At 37.1% G+C, this 24,878-nt stretch overlaps 2 protein-coding genes across 2 annotated transcripts; one reads left to right on the forward strand and one right to left on the reverse strand.

Annotated features, from left to right (window-relative positions):
• The first annotated feature begins 1,266 nt into the window (after nt 1-1,266).
• Nucleotides 1,267-8,847, forward strand: slc6a22.2 (solute carrier family 6 member 22, tandem duplicate 2). Its single transcript, XM_068593593.1, has 14 exons — nt 1,267-1,462; nt 1,659-1,793; nt 3,362-3,502; nt 3,601-3,685; nt 3,764-3,896; nt 4,005-4,139; nt 5,227-5,330; nt 5,432-5,556; nt 5,653-5,765; nt 5,854-5,991; nt 6,187-6,289; nt 6,667-6,767; nt 7,080-7,250; nt 7,731-8,847. Exons 1-14 carry the CDS (start codon nt 1,267-1,269, stop codon nt 7,914-7,916), a joined length of 1,866 nt encoding a protein of 621 aa, XP_068449694.1. The 3' UTR covers nt 7,917-8,847.
• Nucleotides 8,848-19,235: 10,388 nt separating this feature from the next.
• LOC137796485 (green-sensitive opsin-like) lies at nt 19,236-20,778 on the reverse strand. Its single transcript, XM_068594438.1, has 5 exons — nt 20,394-20,778; nt 20,120-20,288; nt 19,804-19,969; nt 19,440-19,679; nt 19,236-19,334 (listed from the first exon to the last, which is right to left on the reverse strand). Exons 1-5 carry the CDS (start codon nt 20,776-20,778, stop codon nt 19,236-19,238), a joined length of 1,059 nt encoding a protein of 352 aa, XP_068450539.1.
• Nucleotides 20,779-24,878: the final 4,100 nt, after the last annotated feature.

Below are 24,878 nucleotides of genomic sequence, written 5' to 3' on the forward strand. Positions count from 1 at the left end.
ATTCAGTGCTTCCGTTACATTTCGCGTCCCTCATTACCTATGACAAGCTCTTGTTGTCTTGACATTGCACTCGTTCTGTATATGCCTCACTATGTTCTTTTCCTCATTCTCCGCGAGAGCTTCTTTGTCATTCTCAGCTATTTCCGGGTCTTCCGAGATAACTTCTGTAGTGGCTAAAGTTCCCTTCTTGACATCAGTAAATATTTCTTAACATATTCATTCATTTAACTACTCTTAGTTGGAAAGAACGAGTCTACATGTGTAGTGTGTTTTAACAACGGTAGAAAACAGTGAAAAATGACTGGTTTCGGGCTTGGATTTTCTGAAAGAACAATAAGACTGAGAAAGGTGAGAAATTTTATCCTCAGATTAGCTGCTTTTGTTCCTCTTGCTATGCAACGTGACACGAAGAAAGGGACAACCTGTCCAAGATAGCTTTCAAACTCAGGTGAAAGTGTAACTTTAAACAAAACTTTGTGTATTTTTGTCTAAAACTATGAAACAGAATTATAGATAACATACATCAACAATAGGCCTACTACAACATTGAAATATTTCTTTTCAAGTACAATAAATTCTTCAATCCTTAAGTAAATGAGTATTTTACAATATTTTTAAATTGATCAAACTTGTGCATGTACACATTTTACTGCTGTAGCTGATTGAGGTGGCTACTTTAAATACTTATTGAGATGGATTAATACAGAGTTTTCTAATGTAGGCTTCTATTGATTTATGAAAAACTAACTACTGCAACAATGATACCTTTTCTCTTCAAATGTACAACAAGAAAAATAAATGATGTAAGTATAGCTCTGCACTTTAGGTTTCTGTTGGTTCCAAAGAATAGACTGGTTGAGTTTCTCAGTGGCCACTCCTCACAGAAACCCATTTTGCTCAACTTATTCTTGAAGGGGGCTGGTGTTTTATTTCAGAATACAACTGTCCGCGGAAGAAATACGCAAACTTCTTTCAGGTTTGACTTTGACTGATTTTATAGGACTGCATATTTCATTAAAGTTTAGGTCTTGTTTAACTATTTTAAGGTGTTGAAGGGAATATTTATTCATCCAGTTAAATCTGTTTTTATTTTACTGCATAAAATGTCATTGTCCATTTTCATTTATATAAGAAATGTATTTGACCCTAACAAATATATAGATATATTTATTGTATTCACTACAGGTTCATCTACCACAAACTGACATTGCTGTTCGGTGTTTTCAACATCCCTGACATAAAATTAGATTCTTACCAAAGGTTGACATGGACCAAAGACAAAACTCACAGGTGAAACAAAATCTGATAAACTGTGGGACACGACCAGGACTTGCTCAACACAAACCTCAGAAAAGAGAGCAGTGGGGCAGTAAGATTGAGTTTATTCTGGCAGTTGCCGGACACATTGTCGGTCTGGGAAACGTCTGGCGGTTCCCATACCTGTGTTACAAAAATGGAGGAGGTAAATATTTGTTTTGCCTAGCCTTGGAAGCGATTAAGATTGTATTCAGTTAATAATTGTCTTGTACAACAATATTTTACAACTTAACTTTACAACTCAGAATTTTTTCTTCTCGCTGCATAACTGTACAATGCAAATGCACAAATTTGTGCAATTGTATCAATATTTTAACCAGATATTTCCTTTTTTTTAAAAGGGGTTTTCTTCATACCTTATGTTTTGTTTTTGTCCACCTGTGGCATCCCCCTCTTCTTCCTGGAGACATCTTTGGGCCAGTACACCAGTCAGGGTGGAATTACATGTTGGAGGAAAATCTGCCCTCTTTTTGAAGGTAAGTGTAGTGCTTTTAAGCACATTACTTGATCAGCTCAAAACGATTCTGTATAATTAATATGGTTGCATATAGCTGAAAATACAGAAAAGGCAAGTTACCTGATGAAGTGTTGAAGCCCAAAAGCATTCAATTTAACTGCTGAAAATCCTTGTTTGAATGTACAATTGGAAACATTGAAAGGAAAACGGCATCTAAATAATCCAAGAGATGAAGTACAATCCAAGTGACAGAGAGAGAGAGAGAGAGAGAGAGAGAGAGAGAGAGAGAGAGAGAGAGAGAGAGAGAGAGAGAGAGAGAGAGAGAGAGAGAGAGAAGTTGAAATAATGGCAGTATGAGTAGAAGTAGTCATAGTAATATTCGTAGTAATAGCAGTAGTCATTAATAGTGTTATAACCCAGCTCCTAGGCCATGACAAATGTGGCACAGATGATAACATAAAGTTTATTTAACTTACATAAATAACCAGGTAACAGTTTGTAGTGTGGCAGTCAGTAGCATCAGTGATGTTAATGTGCATGCTTGTGATATTGTATGTAAGTGTTGTCGGTGAAAACAAAGGAAAGGAAACCAAAACCAAACAGGACTGCAGCAACGGTCTGTATCTCTCCCCCAAACCTGCGCAGTGAGCAACATGAGTGCAGGGCTCTTATACAGTGTCCCCTTTCCGGCCCAGGTGCTCTGCATCCCGCAATCAAGCACACCTTCAGTGATCAGGGACTGTCACAATAGCTGTCGTATTCAGTAGTAATATTTATAGCTGTAGTTGTAGTGTTAGCAGCAGTAGTAGTGGTATTTGTATGATTAGCAGTAGTAGTAATAGTCAAAATATGAGCAGCAGTAGTCGACGTATAAGTAAGACCAGTAAGTATTTATGAAAAAAAAATCCTCATTTAAGCTTTTTCTTTAAATACAGTTCATTCATGGGGCTTTTATTTTAAAGGGAAGACAGACAGAGAGCGACAGAAGTCATTTGCGTATATGTGTGCATGTATAAGGCTGCGGTCGAATAGTCAAATAATCACCTCCTAACGTCTAACCCTAAGCACTTTTCCTTAACCTCTGTGGAAACGTCACGGGGTTAAGGAAAGATGGGAAGGAGAATTGACTTTACATGGAATTCGTGCCACGTTTGGTGAGACCACAGCATAAGTGTGACATTACGCGCTCTCAGCTGCGCAATACACATCCATGTTAAAGACAGAACAAAAACATAAAACGAAAGTGGTGACAGTTAAAAAGGTATAAAATACTTAAAACATTTGAAATTTAAAAAAAAATTGCTGAAGGTTTTCTCAACATTTTAAAAGTTAAATGGTGTCCTTAGCTAAATGTATGCATAACTTGTATGCTTTTAAAGTTGAAGAGGATTTGAAGATTTTCCCCAATGGATCCTATTCATTCATAAAAAAATCATCAAAAGCTTAATAACTAAACAATTTGAATAGTTAATGTTAGAAGCCTTCCAACTGATAAAGTAGTAAGTAATTAGTACAAGTAAAGTACAAGTGCCTCACAAATATAGATTTTTCATGGTATTACAATTTGACATCTGTATCTCTCTGCAGGTTTAGGTTACGGAAGCCAAGTGGTGGTTTTGTACACTGGGGTGTATTACATCATCATCCTGGCTTGGACGTTCCTTTACCTATTTTCATCCTTCAAGTCAGTGCTTCCATGGGCGACCTGCAACAACAGCTGGAACACGGGTACCCAGCATGTATTTCTCAGCAATGGCACATTAAACTCTGCAATGTGCTTACTTTTTAAATATGTTTTCCCAACCTTTCTTATTCTTTCATGTAAGACGAGTGCTTTGAGCATGGTCACAATCAAACATCCTCCCTGCACCTGAATGGAAATAACACGTCTTCGGTTGTAGAATTTTGGGAGTAAGTAGCATTAATGAAAGCTTTATATTGAAGCAGGTATTGTTTTTGTTGTGTTTTCCTGAATAAACTTTGTTACAGAAGGAGAATCTTGGGCCTGTCCATTGGGATCGAGAACATTGGCAAAGTTCGTTGGGACCTGGCACTTTGTCTACTTCTTGCCTGGATGGTGTGTTACTTCTGTGTTTGGAATGGAGTGAAATCCACAGGCAAGGTACAGTACAAGCTTAATGTTCATTTTTAATGTTGGATTTCATGAAAACCCTGCTCCTAAAATATTTAACTTAGAAAAGTAACACAAATGCTGTTGGTTTGGTCTTAGGTAGTCTACTTCACTTCCACATTTCCATATGTAATGCTGGTGGTGCTGCTTGTTCGTGGTCTAACATTACCGGGGGCTAAAGACGGAATTATGTTCTACCTCTACCCAAACCCATCTCGCCTCACTGATCCAGAGGTACGACCAAATCTTATTGAAGTGCTTTGAGCGCCTTATTATCACCAAAAGAGTCTGCAGCTGGCTAGCTGCTTTGTGAGGCACAACTGTGTTTTGAGTAAACGCGTTACAATACCGTTTCCGCCATCCGCCATGGAAATAACCACAAGTTCAGCTTTATACTTGTTGTGTAAATTCCACAAACGTCGGAACATCAAACTCCATCGTGTCTGGGTTACTTCAGGGGGACCGGCACAAGTTTGATTAAGCAACGGCAAAATGGCGGTGATGACGGTGGAGCTTCTCAACGCTGATTGGCTGACTCAACTTTGTGTCACACGAGTTGGGATATTTTCAACTCGCACGAATTTGCGCCGCGTCCAATGCTCTGCTCCGGGTCAAACGCCATTTGCAAATCAGAGGGGTTTATCCTCATGGGACCATGGATGTCCATGATCATGGAATAGCAATATAGGCTACTGTCCTCCACATTTGTGCAAAGATAGACAGACATTTAACATTAAAAAGTCCTCTAAGAAACACAGAAGACCCACATTTTCTTGTATTTCCCTGAAGTCTTGTTTGCTTTTCCTTTCGCAAAGTATTTTAAATAACTACGTAAACACAAAATTACTGCTAAAGTGTAAAGAAAGCATTGTAATGCATGGAAACACAGCTTAACTCCTACAGCTACAAGTCACAAAACGTCCAGCTAGCAAACATTTTACTAAAATAATAGAAACGTTTTAGCATGGCATTAATTTATTGCATTAGATAAGGCAGAATTCTTTCAGGAATAACATTTGTGACAACTTGAATCCAGCATGGGAATTAATTGAATGTGTTACTACCTTTATTAAGTTACATTTTTAACTTATGTGACTTGCAGCTAATTTAAAATACTAAGTTAAAAAGCAACACAATAATTAAACATGTCAATCATGCTTAATTTACTTCAAGCGGCTAGTGTATTGCAATGGTGGCATCGAAGGACAACAAATGATTTCATGTGAACATTGTGCAGAGACATTGAATATTTTGAACATTTTAATAATGTGGCAATTGCATGCAAACCTAAACTGAACATAAACACATCTAAACCTCTCAGGTATGGATGGATGCTGGAAGCCAAGTTTTTTACTCCTATGGAGTTTGCACAGGTGTTCTGACATCTTTAGGAAGTCACAACAAGTACAGCAACAACTGCTACAGGTTTGTATTTCTGGCATTCACACAGATTGTACTTTAAAATTAAATTAGTTTGGATCAGAGCATGGATCCGCTAATTGTCCTATATTTTTACTCTCTTACAGAGACTGTGTTTACCTTTGCCTGTTAAACAGTTTAACCAGCTTCGTAGCTGGCTTTGCCATCTTTTCTGTGCTCGGTTTTATGGCAAAGGAGCAAGGTGTGGATATATCGATGGTTGCTGAATCAGGTATGGAAGATCAATACTGCCTGACAGAAACCCAGAGTGATACAGTTTCAATAGTTTAAGAAAATATGACGTTTTCTTTGCCCATACCTTTTACAGGTCCGGGGTTGGCATTCATAGCTTATCCCCGTGCTGTGGCTCTAATGCCACTTCCCCAGCTCTGGGCTATTTTCTTCTTCATTATGATCATCTTCTTAGGATTAGATAGTGAGGTAGGACTTCAAATCAGCTTGGAATGTAATAATTAGACACATACTACAATTTTTGCGTTAAGACGTTTTTTTTTTTTTTTTACCATAGTTTGTTTGTCAAGAGGCATTGGTCACAACCATCACGGACATGTATCCTGATTTCTTTCAAAACCATTGTCGCCGCAAACTCCTACTTCTTGCCATTTCTGTTGGAAGTTTCTTTGTTGGCATTCTCATGGTCACAGAGGTGAGAGTTCAACTTTATAATATTGATTTCTTAAAACAATTAAGCATTCATTTTCAGTATGACCAAAAGAAAATATTTCATATATATAGCAGTATATGACAAATACTTTTACAATAAAAATATTGGACTGTATGGAGTGTAAATGATGCAATGGCATTGCATTTCACTGAAGGACATGGTTCTTATCATTTGCAGGGAGGCCTATATATCTTCCAGCTGTTTGACTACTATGCCTGCAGTGGCAGGGTACTCCTGCTCTTTGCTATTCTTCAGTCACTCTGTATTGGATGGGTATATGGTAAGGGAAACTTTTAACCCTGTAAAATGTGATCTTTCTGTTGTTGGATCCCTCTTTCTATAGTTATGTTGTGCAGACACCTGACAGTTAAGACACTTAACAGGATTGGAAAAATAATAGATTTATTTGCATACAATAGGGACACATTATGGGTTCGGTTAAGCTCTTCATAGGATGTACTGTTTGTAGAGATGGATGATTTTAAAGGCGTCATTAAACCACACGCCTAAATTATTTTGAATGCAAGATGAGATCCTAAAGTTTCCTGTTGTTCCTACTATGTGACGCTGAATTTTGACAAGCTATTTACAAAATCATTCAACACTTTGATTTTTTATTTGATAGCATAATATGTTGCTAACATTTGGGTTCATCAGGTGCCGATCAACAGTATGAAAATATAAAGGACATGATTGGTTATCGACCATGGCCTTTTATGAAATACTGTTGGCAGTACTTCACACCAGCTATCTGTACTGTAAGTATTGGAGATGAAGACGTGTCTGCCTTGTCACGCTTTAGTTACTAATAAACATGTGTATTTGGCAGCTGCAGAAGCTTCTGTCCTAAAGGTATAGTCCATATTATTTATTTTCAAGTTTTACATTTGAATATATATGGCCATTAGGTGTTTGTAAAGTCAACAGCAATAACACCTTAGCATGCTAAGTGATTAAATACACAATAGCTAATTGTGAATTGTCTTTCCTGTGTGTCATACAAATGAGTAATCCGTTCATTTTGAGAGTTTTTACGCATTCTCTATTTACTTTTTGCTGATTTATTTTAGCTCACATTTCTCTTCTCCATGGTCAAATACACTCCGCTCACCTTAAACAACACTTATGAATATCCCTGGTGGGGCTACACAATTGGAGGATTCTTCACTCTCTCTTCAACCCTCATGGTTCCTCTGTGGATGCTGTATGCTGTGAGTGTAACTCCAGGGACACTCAGACAGGTACAGTAACATGTTACTGAATACCTCAGTTTTGACTTTCTAACAGGATAACAGGCTACATTAACACTTCTATGTTTCTGTTTTGAGTAAAGTTCAATGAAGTATGTGAGAATAGGTGGATTGTGACAGTTGTGAGGAGAGCAAACCTTTTTCAAAGAAAACAAACAACCGTGTACTATTGTGAGGTTTTCTTATAGTTTTCAGTTAAAATTATGCCAAACCTTTAGTTTGTGCCTATTCCCTAGTTGTTCTGAAGTATGTAAATGTATTTCAAGTAAAACATTATGTAAAGATTTGTGGTGTTTGCTGCTGTTGCTCTGGGTTTTACTCTTGTGGATTTACTTGAAAAAGAAGACGCAACAGTATTGTAGTTGTTATTGACAGTTTGTTTTTATTATGAGAAAACATAATTATAGTTCAGCTGATGTGTTATTTCACCACTGTTAACATACAGTAACGGTTATTTATTTCTCCACACAGAGAATGAAAGTTCTCTGCACTCCAGCAAAGGACTTACCCACTGCAACGTCAAAGAATAAAATAAAGACTGAAGAAACATTTCATACCTTCACAGGCCTGTACACACTACGCACAACAGTAAGTCCTGATGACAAAGGTAACAGAGCTTGGAGATCATCTAAACTGCCAGAAAAGATACTGGAATAGAATAATAAGCCTCATGCATAGAGGTAAAGAATATTGTTAGGTGAGTGTGAAACTCGTTTATGAGTCCACGCCTGTTTGCTGTAACACCTGAATTTGAGGGAAAACTTGGTATTCAGCCTGTTATTTTAACACATTGCAGGCATGTCCAAAGTAAAGTGCGTCTTCTGCTCTTTCACACTTTAATTACAGTGCAAATAAAAATACTCTAGGCAGCAATATAAATGCGTTGTGTAAATACATGACACATTCAGTCATACAGATTCACATTGTGAAGCATTCCTTTTGGCTTGAGGAACTGTAGTTATCTTGAGAAAACATTGTTTGCTTTTGAAGAGAACGAGAAACATCTTTTTCCAAATATTTTTTGTTTTGTTAAGTGTGTGGTTAACAGATCAAACTTTTGTTTTAGAATTCATTATTATCACCTTTTTAGTACTTCTAATAATACCCTCTTATTATATTCCGTTTTAATTATACTTTTTTTTTTTACCTTCTGTGGGTTTTTTTTCTCTATGTAAAACCTTATCCTAAATTATCATGTCTCCATCAGTTGTACATTTGGAGAGAGGTGATGTGTTTTGGTCGTGCGCCTCTATGTTCGCCCATGGCTGATTGGCTGATTTTGCAGTATGCAAACAGTATGCAGTTTGCATACTGTTTCGGGTGCCGTTAGAGATAACACAACTGAGTGTATTGCCAACCCCGATCCTGCTATTGTGTGGTTGGAAACACAGTGGGGCAAAAACTGTTTGCAAACTTTTGGGGGTGGGGTGTATTTGGCTCACAGCAAACAGAACTCCCAGTTCACACACTGCTGAAACCCGCTGCTCCTCTGTGGGCGGACAGCTTCAGGAGTTTACCTTAGTGTTTTTAGCACAATAGTAGGAAGTGTATTATACGATGACTTTGAGTCTGTTGCTCATATATTTACTTTGCCTCTTCTTTTTAAATTTGAATCAAGTCAAAAGCACTTGTATTAAATGAAACACAATACAACAGCAGTTGTTGCAGACACACATGGCAGAGATCTGCACTCAACTGAGTTTTATATTTACGTCATAAGATCTTTGTCTTTGCTTTTGTGTTGAGTCTGATCCTATCATACGAAATGTGCTCTATAAATAAACATGATTGATTGATTCACCCCTTGCCCAAAGCACTCCATATTTCTAAATTTCTTTGTGTAATTAGCTTTAAATCTTTCATTTGTCTAATGTACCTTGTGATTTTGTTAAAATATATTAATTTTCCATATTAATACATTTCTTAATCTGCAACATTATTAGTGTACCTTGTGTTGTACAAGTAACACACATGTCTGACCTATTGTATAGTCCGGTGCATATTGCTAGCTTTGGCCTCATGGAGGCGCTGAAGGTCAGTGTTCAAAACACCACGCTTTAATAACAATGTATATTGCTGTAATAAGGTGTCCAACCTCTGGTACTTTTTTCTAGGCGCACATCTATGTACATACACGATGTATCACTTTAGTATTTTCATCCTACCTGGGATTATTAAGAATAGTGTCGCAATTTTACAAAAAAAAACAAAAAACAATAGAAATACATACGGTCAATTAGTAAAATGCAAATCCTAATAAATCACATTTAAAAAATATATAAAATTGACAATATATATATATATATATTAAATGAAACCTTAAAAATGATGCCAAAATTACATGCAAATATAAAAGGTAACGAGCAAATATCAAATGTAGTCATGTGAAGCCTTCTTATCCGGTAATGTAACATGGTGGTTTCGACTGTTCGAAACCAATAATAAAACCAGGATGAATTCATATTCAATGATCTTCCTATTTTTGACACTAATGCTAACACTCCAACACACAACAATATTAAACAACCACGAGCATTAATTTGATATTGAACGTTTCTGAACAGTATATAATAGACCACAAGAGGGTGCTGCAACAGCAAATACAAATGTGATTTGCCTGTTACCGTCATATTACTGCTGTATTAGACTGTTGTTCACATGGGTTTTCCTAATCCATAAACCAATATCAAAGTAGTTCTGTTTGAGGTATTCACTCATGAACCACATGATGATAAGAAATTGAAAAGTATAAATGTGATAATATTTTTTAACTCAAGCTACAATTTATTCTCACCTTAGTAGATTTGTGCTGCTCCTTTTGTCGTCTGCCCTTTTTTTATGAAGTAGGAAGTGTATTATACAATGACTTTGAGTCCATTTTTGGTACATTCATTCATTCTTCTGGTTCTAATAATTGGTTTGTAATATATATTACTCAATTTACAAATGGGGAATACAGTATGAAGACCCAATCATGAAACGCATCGTTGTCGAGCGAATTAAGCCTAGAACACTAACATTAAAAAAAGTCACACTATCACTAACGTCTATATAATGTACCTGATAAAATACACTTCTCATCAAAATATATTATAATACAACAATACAAGGCACATTGAAGTACGCTTCTTTTATTTTCACCTATAGAACTTCTCTTAAAACAATAAATACATTTGGAAATCGTCAATAAAACATGATTAAAAAATAAAAATAACAGAGCTATGAACTTGCTCTCTGGTCCACCCGTTCCTGGGACATGTGAGCCTTGAACTGTGAGGAAAAGTCTCCCTTCAATTATAAAACCTATCAAAAAAATGTTCATCCTCCATCACTAACGGCAGGTGAAAATCATCTGAACACGTGCCTGTTGAAAGAACCATGGATTGGAGCAGAGAGACACGCCCACCTTCAATAACGTCAGAGAGCAGCATGACGCTACACAAAGACCCAACAGACGAAAGCAACACAATGTAACCACAGCCGCCTGGTTGAAAATCACCCCACGTTAGTTTTCTAGGGTTTTAATCAAGCATAAAACATTTATAACTGTGTTTATGAATGACATACTAATTATCTGGAGATTGTGATTTAGCAGAGAGTGCATCACAGTGACCTTGTAGGATACTTTTGAGTTCTTCAAGACAAATATGTTTACAGATTACCTTCACAATGAATGTTAAAGTATACCTTCACATGATCAATAATTTCTCAGGACTATTTTACGAGAGTCAACTCAAAATATCTTCATACTTTTAGTAAGGATACTTCATTTATTATCATGTGAAGGAGAAACAACAATAGACAACATCCAACAAACCAAAACAACTAATATTCTGCTTAAAAATGATTCAAGCAGTTTTCAAAACGGTTTCCTATTAGTTTCCTGGGGATCAACTAAACAATTCTGCTCTCCTCAGGAAAGATATTTGAAAATGCACTTTGTCACAACTAAACCACATACATTCCACTTCCAAAACTCTGTTTTTGCCTATATTGTAAAACGATAGATTATCATCATGGTGCCTACTCTTAGGAGAGTATTCACTTTATATTCCGTTAGTCATATTAACCTTCAACCCACTAGGCATCTGCACATAGTAAAAACCGTGTTTCTTCACATGGATTCATGACGTTACTTTTCGCTCTCACCCCCAGAAATGTAGATAGAAAACTCTAAAATCGTGTTCGTCAGTGTGCTCGGCAACATTTATATGTGTTCATTGCTTGTAAGGTGGCGCAATGCGCTCCAGATCAGTCACATATCGTCTTCCTGACCTACTAACAGATTAGCTACTGTCCCTTTTTGTCTTAGGTACAGCATTTCCTGTTACACTCCCAACACCTAACCTGCACAGGAGTGTGTTAAGTATTTGCATAGCTGTAAAGCAGAGAGCTAATCCAATTACTGTTGTGTTGTGTATTTGTGACTTTACGCACAAGCTGGCTTCCTTTTTGATCTAAGCTTTAAACTTCTCACCTGCCTCGGGCTTGAGAGTATCTCCAAGCTTCTATATCAATCTCATTTAGAGCTCAGCTCTCGTTGCACCGGATGCACAATGTAAGCAAATCACCACTGTGACGGCTTTAAACCATTCTTAAACAGGTTTTAATGCTGTCTTGTATGAATAACTGTAGTTAAATGTTTCATTATTTTCAAGAGGTGTATTCTCCGGTCACTCTTGGTTTGATTGTATTATGTTCAGCAAGTTCAGAATTTAAAGAAAAATGCACCTTTACTAAAAACATTTTGACTGATTTATATTCATAGTGGTTATAAAATGTGTTCAGTAAATTGCACTTCATTTTTAAGACTGAAGCAAATTAACAATTTCAAACATGTTCATGATTTAATAAGATAAACTAATAAACATTCATAGTGTTTAGTAGGACTATAAATAGCAGTACATTATATAGTCAAAAACAAGACGCAACTTTAGAGCTTTTGTACAAAACACAAAATACTTATATTTCAGTAATATAACATACATGATCATATAATTGACTCCCCTGTAGCCTATAATACATACTTTTATAAAGATAATATGTATATTTTTATGCTTGTACTTTTATTAAAGTTAAACGTTAAAGGCAGGAATTTTACTTGTAAAAAGTAGTTATACACTGCTACTTTTACAAAATTAAAGCTTTTAATACTACTTCTTTAGCTGCTGACAAGGACACACAATGGAGGTTGCTTTAAGTATGTTCCTTTACATCTAAATAATTAGATGAGGATGTTTTAAATCACAAAAACAGCTGCCAGCATTACATTTTATTGTACTTATATGATTCCATGTGTGGCAATATTGGCCCCTGAGTGTCCCCTAAACATAATACATCTCATTATGATCATCAGAGGAGCAAGGTAAAATATACTTGACCTTCAGTTTCTTTGAGGTTCTTGAACTCTGGAGCCAGTATGTGACCACTGTAATCACATGTGAAGACTTTGTGAATTAAAGGAGACAGGTATCACCTCTAACGTGTGCCCTGACTCCCAGACAACCTGCTCAACGCTTTTGAATTACGTACAAGGTGTGAATCCAATTTGTTCGGATTGAAGATTAGAAAGGGCCAAAACCCCTCCGGTTTAACAGCTTGCTAGTGACAATTTTTGGACGCTAAGCAGATAAACACAAGCTCCTTGGTCTGGAAAGCCTACTTGTTGGAATTGGCATACATATGAAAGCTGTGTGACAGATGGCTTCCTCTTCGTACATCCAGGGCATTACTACAGTTGTATTATCATTTTCCCCCCGATCACTTCCTTATATAGGGTCAATAACTTGAATGTTTGATTTAAAGACACACAATGTCTTTATTTTAATTACTTTACACTCCCCATCAAAGCCAACCAGCAGTGAACACTCTTTCTGTTCTACATATGCAGATCAGTCATTAAGAAGACTGACTATTATATTATATTAATTAACCTTAAAAAACTAAACCCAACAACCCATATATGTATTAATTTATTAAAAAAGTTATAGCCTCAAATATATGTGTATATATATGTTTTAGATATCTGTTTGAATTTAAAAGTTATTTAAACATAAAAACAATCTGAAAATAGTACTCCATATTACACTTGAAAAGATTTACACTGCTATGCATTGTGGATGAGGATTATTTAATTAACTTTTGTTTGCTGTAAACTGAAAGTATGCTGATGAGTGTTTTTATTTCATAAACTGTGACTTGTCAATTTTGGTATATATATATGTATTCAAATTTGTAATTAAGTATCAAACATTTAGTCAAAATAACTGAGTAGTTTGATATATTTGCATATTTAAAACTACAGTCAAATCCTTAAATGAATGTTTCTAAAATGATATTTTCCCGACGTTATAACATTGTTCCTTATATTGATTGTTTAAGTTATATAAAAGAAATGTACACATTTTCTGTGAAGAGATGTTTTAAACTTTCTGACGATCTATTAGCAATATAAAGTACACAAGCATCTTCACAAATTTGCATCTGCATGCCAAGTTTGTTTTCCCTCTTTGCAAGATAACATATTAACATTCATAGAAGAAACCATAGTAGAAAAAGCACAGGTGTATAAAGTGCTGCAGGGATGACTTATTTTTTACAGGCCAATCCATAAATTAGCATCTTACTGGTTCCCTTGACCTAAACCAAGGGGATTTTTCCATTGGATTTTGGATTATTGCGGAAAATAAATTCAGTGGCATTATACAAGTTCATGATACTTTCACATTTTGATCAGCAAGATAATCTTGTATTTCAAGATGTTTAATGTGTGACTGCAATACAAAGAAGAAGAAGCCAATGTTAGGCTATAAACCAACTACACTACGGTCACATGAGCATGAGTATGCACTAATTTCCAGGTTTTAAGACTCATTCCCACCACACTATTCAACATGTAACATTATTGATAACTGCATTACATTTGGCATGCTGGTTATGTATTAGAACAATGCAATGGATTGCAGCATGATATAAATTACACCCTCCATTTAAATTTCAAACTCACATTCTTATATGATGCCAATTCAGAATGTGTTGCCATATGCTGTAAAAACAAAAGTGTTTGTAATGCTTTTAACTCTATCAAATAAATAATTTAAATGAACCATTATAAACTTACAAACATCATGAACTGCTAAAACATAAATTAGTTTTCAAAATCTGATTAATTATGTATTTTTTTTAAGTAAATGAGGCTCACTTCCATTCACAGGAATACATTTTTTAAAACTGAGCCATTAATAAACAGCACAAATGCCATTCAAATGTTGAAAACTTCATTTTTTTAAACTCCTAACCTAATTTACAAGCACCAAATAATATATATATATCATGTGCGAAGTCGCACATGAACGACCAACCAATTAAACTGATCTTGGTTGCTATGGATACTGACACTGCCAGAGCTACTTTTCAGAATAAGTGTTTAATTTACAGGCCAGTAATAATGAGGTAATTGGTTCAGATTTGCTTAATCAATTAAATTTAGCCCAATTATCTGATAACACCCGTTTGACGTTTCCATAAATGGATTAGTTGTCTGAACAACTGCAGACCTGCCAACAAGATGAGGGAGCCTGGCTGTTTAAATTAGTTCGCTGCAGTAAGCAGTCCGTCATACTGAATGCACAACCTGTTGCAGCGTTAAAAAGAAAGGCATGTTGAGTAGCCAAGTGGTGTAGAAATTTTAGTCCACATCGACATACTAGTAATTCAGTTTCATATTGAGGTTAAGACAATGAATGTATGAAATCATCCATGATATCTAAACTTTTACATAACATGTAATACTGCGCTCATAAAACAGCATCTTTGGAAACACAACAAGTGAAGACAGATGCAATTGGCTTCTGGTCATTTCAGAGGAGAACATACATTATCAGTTCTAGTTTTTAAACACTAACAGGATGTGAAATGGACATGGTTTCTTCACTTTAGCTAACGATTACTGTTTTATCTGCATTCATTGCCTTTTGTTCATACATCTTCAAAGCAAACTCTGGTCCGGCTTGATAGTTAAACTCAAACAATACTCTCTACAAGGAAAAGCCTTTTGACCCCTATCGAACTGAAGTAAATGGTTTACCATAAACTAATGGTATTTGCAAGCCAATGGTAGGCAAATAAAGTCAGAGGTTCAGACTTAACTAATGAAGTAAGGACACAATCCTCATTATATGATGGAGAAGTTACAACAATAAGTGGATTAGCCCTGATTTAATTATCACACAGACCTGCAGGAACTTCAGATCACAGTTCAATGGAAAGCTCAGCTTCTTAGCGTTCAGCATCCGTTGGAAATACGCAGAGCGTACATTTTTGAAGAGTTATGGTAATTTTAGTTTAGCATGTGTTGAAGGAAAATGTTTTAGAGAATCATGTTGTCACGGCCATATACATACATATAAGTGAATGTTTTATCCACGTGAGGTAATATCAAATCCAATGAGTAGTCCCAGCAACGACTACAACAACACATAAGCACACACACAGGTTCCTAATGTTCCTCTGTGCACAGTACATATTTTTGGCAGAAGCCAGGCCTTTCTAAGAGTTTGCGAAGCACACGACCCTTTAGAACGTTCCATAAGGAAGAACACGTTGTTGTCAAGTCCAGTCAGAATAACAGGATGGAGCCATATTACGACCTTCGCACTTCCTGTGGTGAAGAGTTCAGGTGTTTCGAAACAGTCACTGTGACCTGGGGCGCGTCCAAGTTCTAGCCAGAAGGGAGGTTTCAAGCAGGAAACCGGAGTATGGGCCACAGGCCAGCATAACATCGCACGTAGACACTATTGGCTAAGAACTGATTGGGGGACTTGGTCAATAACAAATGACGAGAACTATGTAACATGAGAAGAAAGGTGGGACCTTTGCTTGCTCATGAAATCATGTTTATTACCAAATGGTTTACAAGTTAGTTGGTTCTGACGGTTGAGTGATCTAGCTCGCCGTCACGGGGGAATCCGGACCGGAGCCAACCCAGTTTTATTTGTATACCTGTTGGTGTTATAAATAAAGTTGACGTGGAGTAAGAAAACCTTCATCCAGTCTCTCGTCTCGGTCTGTGCGTCGTGGAATCACTGAGTGCCATCTGATCGAGTATTTTGTCGGATCTCAAGTCAGATTCAAACCACAGGACTTGTAGCTGTAAGAGCGATTGGGACACTTTTGCCTGTGAGGGACCATAAGAGAAGAGTTTAAAGCGCATACAACAATCCTAGCATTTTCACTGTACAATGGCATTTAACATAAAATGTGACACAATTGCTGTCTCATAAACTGCAGTTTGTTATTTTTATATTAACTTCCTGCTTTTTCTCATAGGTTACACACAGAAAGGTTGCAACATACAATGTCAACATTGTTTATGTTGCATCCAACATTTATTTGTGTTTTGTATTTGTAGGTACATTGCTAAGGGCATTCAGGTTTCCTGCTGGCCAGGCTACTACACCACGGCCCCAGGCTACAACAATGAATCATACGTATTAAACATGTTCACCTACTACTTCTGTGTTCCTTTCTTCACCATCTTCTTCACTTATGTAAATTTAGTCTGCACAGTGAAGGCGGTAGACCAGGGGTGGGCAAACTACGGCCTGCTGGCTGTATTATCCAGCCCGCTGAGTATTATAATTATTATAATATTTAAAAAAAACAAAAAACATATATATATTATATTTAATAATTATAAGTTATAGTAAAGACTACTGTAGCGCTTTTCCGTTCCCAACGTGAGTTTCCCAAAGCGCAATGACAGCAACAAACAAGCATTGATGTTTCTTAATGCTTATTTATTGCTTAGTGCTCTTTTAGGCTGTTTGTGTGTTTCTCTCCTGCAGCAGAACACAGCAGGCAGGTCAGAAGACACACACGGCTGTCTTTCAACCGCACGCCACGTAAAGACCGCTGTAACAGCTTCTGCTGTAGGAGAGCGCAGACATGACCAGCCTAAAAGACCGCTGAGGAAGAAATAAGAAACATTCAATTCAATTCAGTTTATTTTGTATAGCCCAGCTGTATTTTCCTCGGAGGGCTTTACAATCATAACATCCCTCTTCCAGGACCTCACATCGGATCAGGAAAAACTCCCCTAAATAAAGATAGTAAAAACCCTTTTACAGGGAAAAAAGGGAAGAAACTTGATGGAGAGCCAGAGAGGATACCTCTCCCCAGATGGACAAAAGCAATAGATGTCATGAAACATCGATGCTGGTCTGTTGCCGGTCATTGTTTTTCGGAAAACTCAAGTTGGGAACGAAGAAGCGCTACCGCGGTCTTTACGTACCGTTGCTGCATGCTGTGTTTTCTGCTTGTATATCTTTGGAGTTACGTTGTAAAGCGTTAACTTTCGAAGAGTTACCGTAATTTGAATTTGGCATGTCACCTTCTGTTGCTGGAGACAGGGTTCGTACTACATAGGGTGGCCAGACATCCTCTTTTTCACAGACATGTAACCCTAAAAATGTGAGGGACCACTGTATATATTTATTAGTCCTTGTCACGCCCCCTGAGTTAACTCTCCTCTCTTGCTGTCTGATGGCTGTAGATTGGATTCACCGTTTTTGTTCTCACCTCTATTTTCTCCTGTTTTGTGGATAGACAGGGAGGTCAGCATTGTTTTCCTTTTGATGCAATAGGGAAGAACTATCTTGTGTTGTAGCTGGTGTGGGGGGTTTGTTTGTTGTTTTGGCCTTGAGACCTTAAGGCCTTTTTGCTTCTATTTTAGTTTTGTTAACTGACCAGCTGGCAATAAATGTTATGTATTGCCGCTTACCTGACCTCACCTGCCTTGTTTCCCTTTGTTCCACCCTTTCCAAAGCTACTTTCCTTTTGACATGTGTGTTAGGCCTGTGTACCGCTCGACACTCAGGCAGGCCGTAACAGTCCCTCAGTAGGGAAATTACAGGATTACAGCAGGACTGCTCACATGTAAATAATATTATAAAAATAATCAAGTAATAAAATAAAATGAATTTCATATTAATGAGTGTTAATATTGGAACAATGCTTTATAAATGATGACTTAAATGTTTACTCGTACTTAAATAATGCTTCCTAGCATGAGAGTTATTATAAAGTGTTACCAATACTGGTTACAGTAAATTACTACTTTCCTGAGCCTTAAGTTGAAGGCAAATACCATTTGCTACACTATGGTGATCTCATCACATTTTTTAATATATAATATATAGTATCCTTCTTAATTGGATTAACCTGCTCTATATTTACCACTTCGTCATCCTGTAACATCTTCCTGTGGGCACAGAGCCCAGAGGCATGTATAGGGCCAGACTGACTCTTAGAAAAGGAGCATTTAGTCAGTCAGTTAAGCCCTGAACAACTCTGTCAAGAGAAACCCATTAAAATCCTGATAAACTGTTTGTTGTTTCAGGAATAGACACCTTTTTTTTATAGTATTTGCAGCTGCCTTTTATAGCATGTAGTCAGAAAATTAACTCAATATGACAACACATATTTATGCATGCATTTATTTATCTATCTTCATATATATATATATATACAATGTTTACAGTAGATTTTTATTATTTTTTATTTTATATATAGTTGCTCATTTTGAAAATACAAACATGTGCTCCCCCTGATGTATGAGAGAAAAAAAGATATTGTGGCAATGCAACCACATTAGGGTATAATGTATGTATATCAATGGTGCCAAATAACTAAGACATTTCAGGGGCTACTATGACTCATGTCAAAGTGAGCATCCACATACATGTGTTCACAGATTTTCCCATGATTTGCATGATTTTGAATTCACATCGACGTGACAAACAGTTTTCACCATCCATCAAATCAAATATGAGAAAATAGTTTGTTGCTGGCGCCGTTCATTACTGGTCAAGTAGTCCAGACATCTCTGAACTTCACTCAGTCCACATCGAGGATTATTCCAAACCAAAGAGACAATAGAAAAAGAAAATGTCCAGGTATATGAAAATGTCTCTATATTTATGAGACAGAGGACACTTCTGTCTTGCTGGCAGAGACTGAGGTCTCATCGTCCACCATGCCGCCCATTCCAATAGTGCTCAGCATGCAGTTACGGAACTGAAAATGAGAACAATGACTGTAAAAATCACAAGCTTGTAATGTGCATTATGATGTGTTCAAAGTAAACACTGAAAAATAAAGATCATTTTCATACAAACTGACCTGTTTGTTCAACAGCACATAGATAACAGGGTTATACAGGGCTGAGCTCTTTGCAAAGAAGGCTGGGATAGCTGCAGTCAAGGCTGTGAAGGAAGCTCCTTTGTTCAAGAAGATCCAACCGGCAAAACTGGCATATGGCACCCAGGCTACGAGGAAGCCGAAGACCATCAAGATGCACATGCGTGTCACTTCCCTCTCAGCCTTCTGGGTAGACTCTGACTCCTGCTGCTGGGCTGCGGCCTGAAGTGTTTGATCAAATTAAAGATCAGTTCATCAGAAGTGGACATTTTTTGGGAGATAATCTGAATGTCAATGATATTAACAAAACAAATGCCTAAATAGTGTCAAAATAACTTAAACTTACAGCTTTGACTGTCAGCACAAGGCTTCCATAGGTGAAGAAAATGATGAAGACGGGAGCGAAGAAGTGGACGACGAACATGTAAATGACATATGATTCATTGTTGTAGCCTGGAGCCAGAGTGTAGTAGTCAGGTCCACAAGAGCACTGCATGCCCTCAGGAAGGTACCTATGTCAAGTTCAGAAAACATTAATACACACATTTATTCAGTTGTATGAACAGATATTAACCCTCTGCATTCACAGTATCAATACAATCAGAATGGTGCATTTGAGAGGCTTTAACATATGCAAATCTTTGCTTAATACTTTAAATTACCTGGACCAGCCAAAGAGAGGGGGAGCAGCACATGCCATGGCCATGATCCAGGTGAAAAGGACTCCAGCTCCTGCATGGGTACCAGAGAACTTGAAGCTTCCCATGGGTTTGCAGACGACGATGTATCTTTCAACAGCAAGGACTACCAGGGACCAGAGAGCAACTTCACCTGCAGAGAGAAAAGTTGAATTAATTATGAAACATTACGTTTTTCTTTTTTTCAAATATATTGAAGACACACTGAAGAAGACACTTTTTGATTCGCCTTTCTTACCTCCTAGTGTGGCCATGAATCCCTCAACAGCGCAGGCAGTGGCTCCAAGAATGAAGTAGCCGTTGACAGCAGATGTGATGGTGATGGTGAATCCAAAGGCGCACATGATCAGTCCAGCCACAGCCAGGTTGACCAGGATGAAGTTAAGAGGTTGCCGGAGCTTCTTGTTCTGTGCCGTGACCAACAATGTCAGACCGTTGATGGGAGTTCCAGTGCAGATCAGGAAGAACATGTAGAAAGCTAAAAGCTTGAACATGATAGGATCAGCCAAATAATACTGTTGGTATTCAAAGGGATTTCTAACAATCCCAGTCCTGTTGGACATGGGGATGTAGAAGTTCTTGCCCTCTGTGCCATTAGGCTCGAGTCCTCCTTCCCAAACCATCTTCAGTAGTACGTTGTCCTGTTGAGCTTCTTCGCCCTTAAGAACCAAAGAGTGTTGGTGGACTCAACAGTCAGAGTTGCACAGTCAGAGTTTTATACTTCACCACTAACCTAATCACCAATGTGCCAACATGGGATTAAAGGACACAAATTGAAAGAGGACTGTAATTAGCCTTAACACCGGATAGAGCGGTTTGGGGACAAAGTCTGGGCACCAAGTGATCAAAGAATCAGAATTAAGATCAGTCAACAGCTCTTTTAACACCATCTTGTAAACTTCTAAACAAGCTAATTAAATCTGGAATCACATGTCTATCTATGTTTATGATTAGGTATAACAATATACCCTACGTTGATCATTCTGATTTGAGGATGATCTATGAGAATGGACCTAACCTATACATGTGCTGAGCCAAGGTGAAAATTCTTATCTCAATTACTATTTGAATAACTTTTTTTATTTGTTATGGTGAATGGATACGTGTGTATCTTTCCAGCCAGTAATATACACTTTTAATTGCCCATCTCCATATGGAGGAACTGTCTGTCATCATCACAATTGGATTAACCTCATTGTCTCACCTGGAGTGACCTGGCTGTGATGTAGCATACGCTTACTTGTCACAGCTTGGAAAGAACATGCAGACTTCTCTAATTTGTTATTTTCACTAAGCCACAACATTATTATCAATGAACCAGCACATACAGTGAGGATTGGAGAGCCCATTCTTAAAAGTCGAAGACACTCTAAGACCTCACTGAAGACAGATAACTGGCACATTTGGCCAGTATTAGTAAACTGCAGTTGAAATACATTTCTCAGTCCATTGTTAAACAAAATGTTCATCAGAAAAAATGCCAATGAGATGATCCACCATTTTGAATTCCCTTCCAAAAAAAACCCTACTTGTTACATACATCCCAATTAATGTAGTCCAGGCCTGATGATTTAGGCTTTTGCTTGTTAATGTAGTTTATTTTGCTAACCGTGTGTAGTTCATGCTTGCTTAATATAGTGTTTACTTGTGTGCTATTCTTTGCTTGATTCCTTCATGCCAAGTGGCCTTGGGTTAGTTGAAGGGCGCTTAAAAGTTTGTTGTCGTTAATACGAATTAAGTAACTGTAATTAACTAAATTAAGTGGCAGGTGATTGCGCACATCCACAAACAAGCTTATTACGTCCATCCACTTAATGAAGATGTTAAAAGTATCAAGGATCAGAAGTTCTACATTCATGTCCAACAGCGAGTGTGAGAAGTCTTTTTTAAGTAACCACAGTTGTATCTGGTCGATCGTCATACATTTCTGCATGTTCGTTCTGATCTGAACTTGGACTTCCTTTGTTCCTGAACCAAGATCAAACAACCTCTCATTTAAGTCCTGCTCGGCTCAACTGTAGGACTAAATGAGCTGATGAGCTGCTTTGGGGTCACCATCTCCAACAAACTAAATATCTGACTATCCCTGGATATACAACCACACGTGAAGGTAAAAGAGATGGTGACTAATGGACATTGGTGGCTTTTTCTTTTTTGTAGCTTTTGTGTGTCTATTTGTAGCCAAAACACATTTCTTTGTGGTCAGTTTATTTCTCTTTGTCGTCAATATATGTGACTTTGTGGTCATTTTCTATCTCCGTGTGGTCATTTTGGGTCTGGTTGTAGTTGATTGGTGTTTTTTTTTGTAAACATTTTGCGTCCCGTTATATATTTGTCATAGTTGAGTCTCTCTGTGTCTCTTTGAGGTCGTTTTGAGTATCTTCCTGGTTATTACTCTGACATTTTGTAAGACCTGTGTCCAGAGGTCCTGTCAAGTTACCCATCAATGCTAATAAGAGATATTAGTTGCCTACATACTATTTAATAAATCCTGGTCAGATGTTTTCGGTTGATCAGCAAATTTTCTTTTAAGTCAAAATATCAGTGTACAGTTGTAGATTACAGACTGAGCAGATGATGCTTGAATTTTAAGTTATCAAGGTATTATTAATTTGGTCACAGAAATATCTTCATTTCATAAACATTATAGAAATCAACCTACTGCAAATAATGTAAAAACTGTCATGCATATGTGAACCTTTATATATGGTTTTACATACACCGCACCATACGACTACAATTGCTATTAAATCTGCAACTACTGTTCACCTCAACTACTACTAATTATTACACTTCCTTGATATTGTAAAACTATAAAATGGTGTTCATTGGCAAAGATATGTGATGATTTATCCCTTGCCCCGACATTATTGTCTACACACTCATGTGAAGCCTCACGCTCACGGAAGATCATGCATGAGCTGGTCCTGTCTTCGCCTGGATTATAGTATAAAACACAGGACAGTAAACCAAAGCAGATGTTTGACGACCAAAGTGCAGTTAGTGTCTAAATACTTAAGACGAGGTTAATGAATATCATCTATGTAAAACAAAAAATAATTATTGTATCTTGGCATCCAAGGCCCTAAAAAAACAACAAATGTAAAGCTTATGGAAAACTAATATTGTTGTTGTTACTGGTCAATGTACCAGCACCTTGGAGAGCACCACAGTCCTGACAACATCGTTGAGGACGTCACAGAGACAGAGCACTGCCAACATGAGACAAGTGAAAGCATAGTCAGCTCAAAGTGCCACGTCTTCAGAGTTACAGACTTATATTTGAAGGGTGAACAATATGGTTGTGAATTGAGAGAATATACATTAAGCTCGTAGGCAGAACATCATTTATTTATTCATTTTTCAGCCATGGGGACATTTTACTAAAAATCAGCTGTAGGGAAAATTATATTTTTTATAACTCATTTGGGACTTTTTTCATATGAACCGCCACAAGCACATGAATAAACTTAAAGATGTTCATGTCCATATAATTCAGGCCTTTGTCAGGCTACCTATGACGCCTTGAACATGATCACATTAAAACATTTAACAACTTCTAAAACACTTCAGACAAGAGCGCAGAAGGAAGTCAAGTGTATGCGTCTTGATGTTGACTGGCTTCCTTGTTGTCTGGACTTAATACTCCACTTTCACAGGTTGTATCTTTAAGAAACGAGGAAGCTCCTTTCACTGTCGAAAACACCAGTAATCCCAGCTCTGTTTAATCCTCCTGTTGAAAGTACAAGTTGCTTTAAACAAAATGCAAAACTAGACTCTGGCAGCAGTGCTGAATTGACGAACAAGCTTTTTTTTTTTTTTTTTGTCTGTTGAATACATTGTTTGTTTAGCTCCACAAGAGTGTGGTTGACATTCAATTTTCATCAGTGTAAGTAAATATATATGCTCAATACTAGGATTATAGATAATAGGTTCAAGATGAAACCTTAGTGTACACCAGTGAGACAGAAGTCTCCACTGCGTCGCAAGAATAAAGTTAATTTTCAGCTCTGGACATTCTCCTTTCTGTCTGATTCTGTACTATTGTGGACTGATTTAAATAATGTGTAAAAAAAAATATAACAATGAATGTTACTGTTTTGCAATTGTGTACATGGTGAATAAAAAACATATTTTATAAAGGCCACACAGATATGTGTGAGACACTTATGAATAGACTGAAGTCTAGAGTAGTTGACACTCGCAGACGGACGGATGTAATGTGGGCAATCGTTAATATTACAGTATTATTTACTTTTGTACAACTTAAATTGTGATCCAACATTTTAACAGTTCTAACCTTGAAAACATGTATTCTATGTGATCAGAACCAGGCAACAGATACATGATTAAACTGACAGAATTATCAAAAATGGAAAAATGTATTTTAGGACAACCTAAGACACATTTTAGTATATAACACATTATCCATTTTGAACAGTTAATTCTGCTTTTTGAGCCAATAAAATGCAATTATGCTGTCACACAAAACTCCCACACTACCTCCAAAACAAGGGTACAGCATGACTGCAGAAAGTAACTGAGTACATTTACTCAAGTACACACTTGATATACTTGTAGCCAACTTTATTGTAGTCTTTCACTCCATTAGAATCATGTGACCGCTTTAGTTACTTCGTAGGTTATATTCTATACACAAAGCATGGTCAATGTATAAAGTATAATGCACTTTTAAAAAAAATAGTAATGGAATAGTCAAACA

The sequence above is a fragment of the Clinocottus analis genome, unplaced genomic scaffold (genome assembly GCF_023055335.1).
Source record: "Clinocottus analis isolate CAN_PGR_092001 unplaced genomic scaffold, fCliAna1.0.p SCAF_3, whole genome shotgun sequence".
Classification (NCBI taxonomy): domain Eukaryota; kingdom Metazoa; phylum Chordata; class Actinopteri; order Perciformes; family Cottidae; genus Clinocottus; species Clinocottus analis.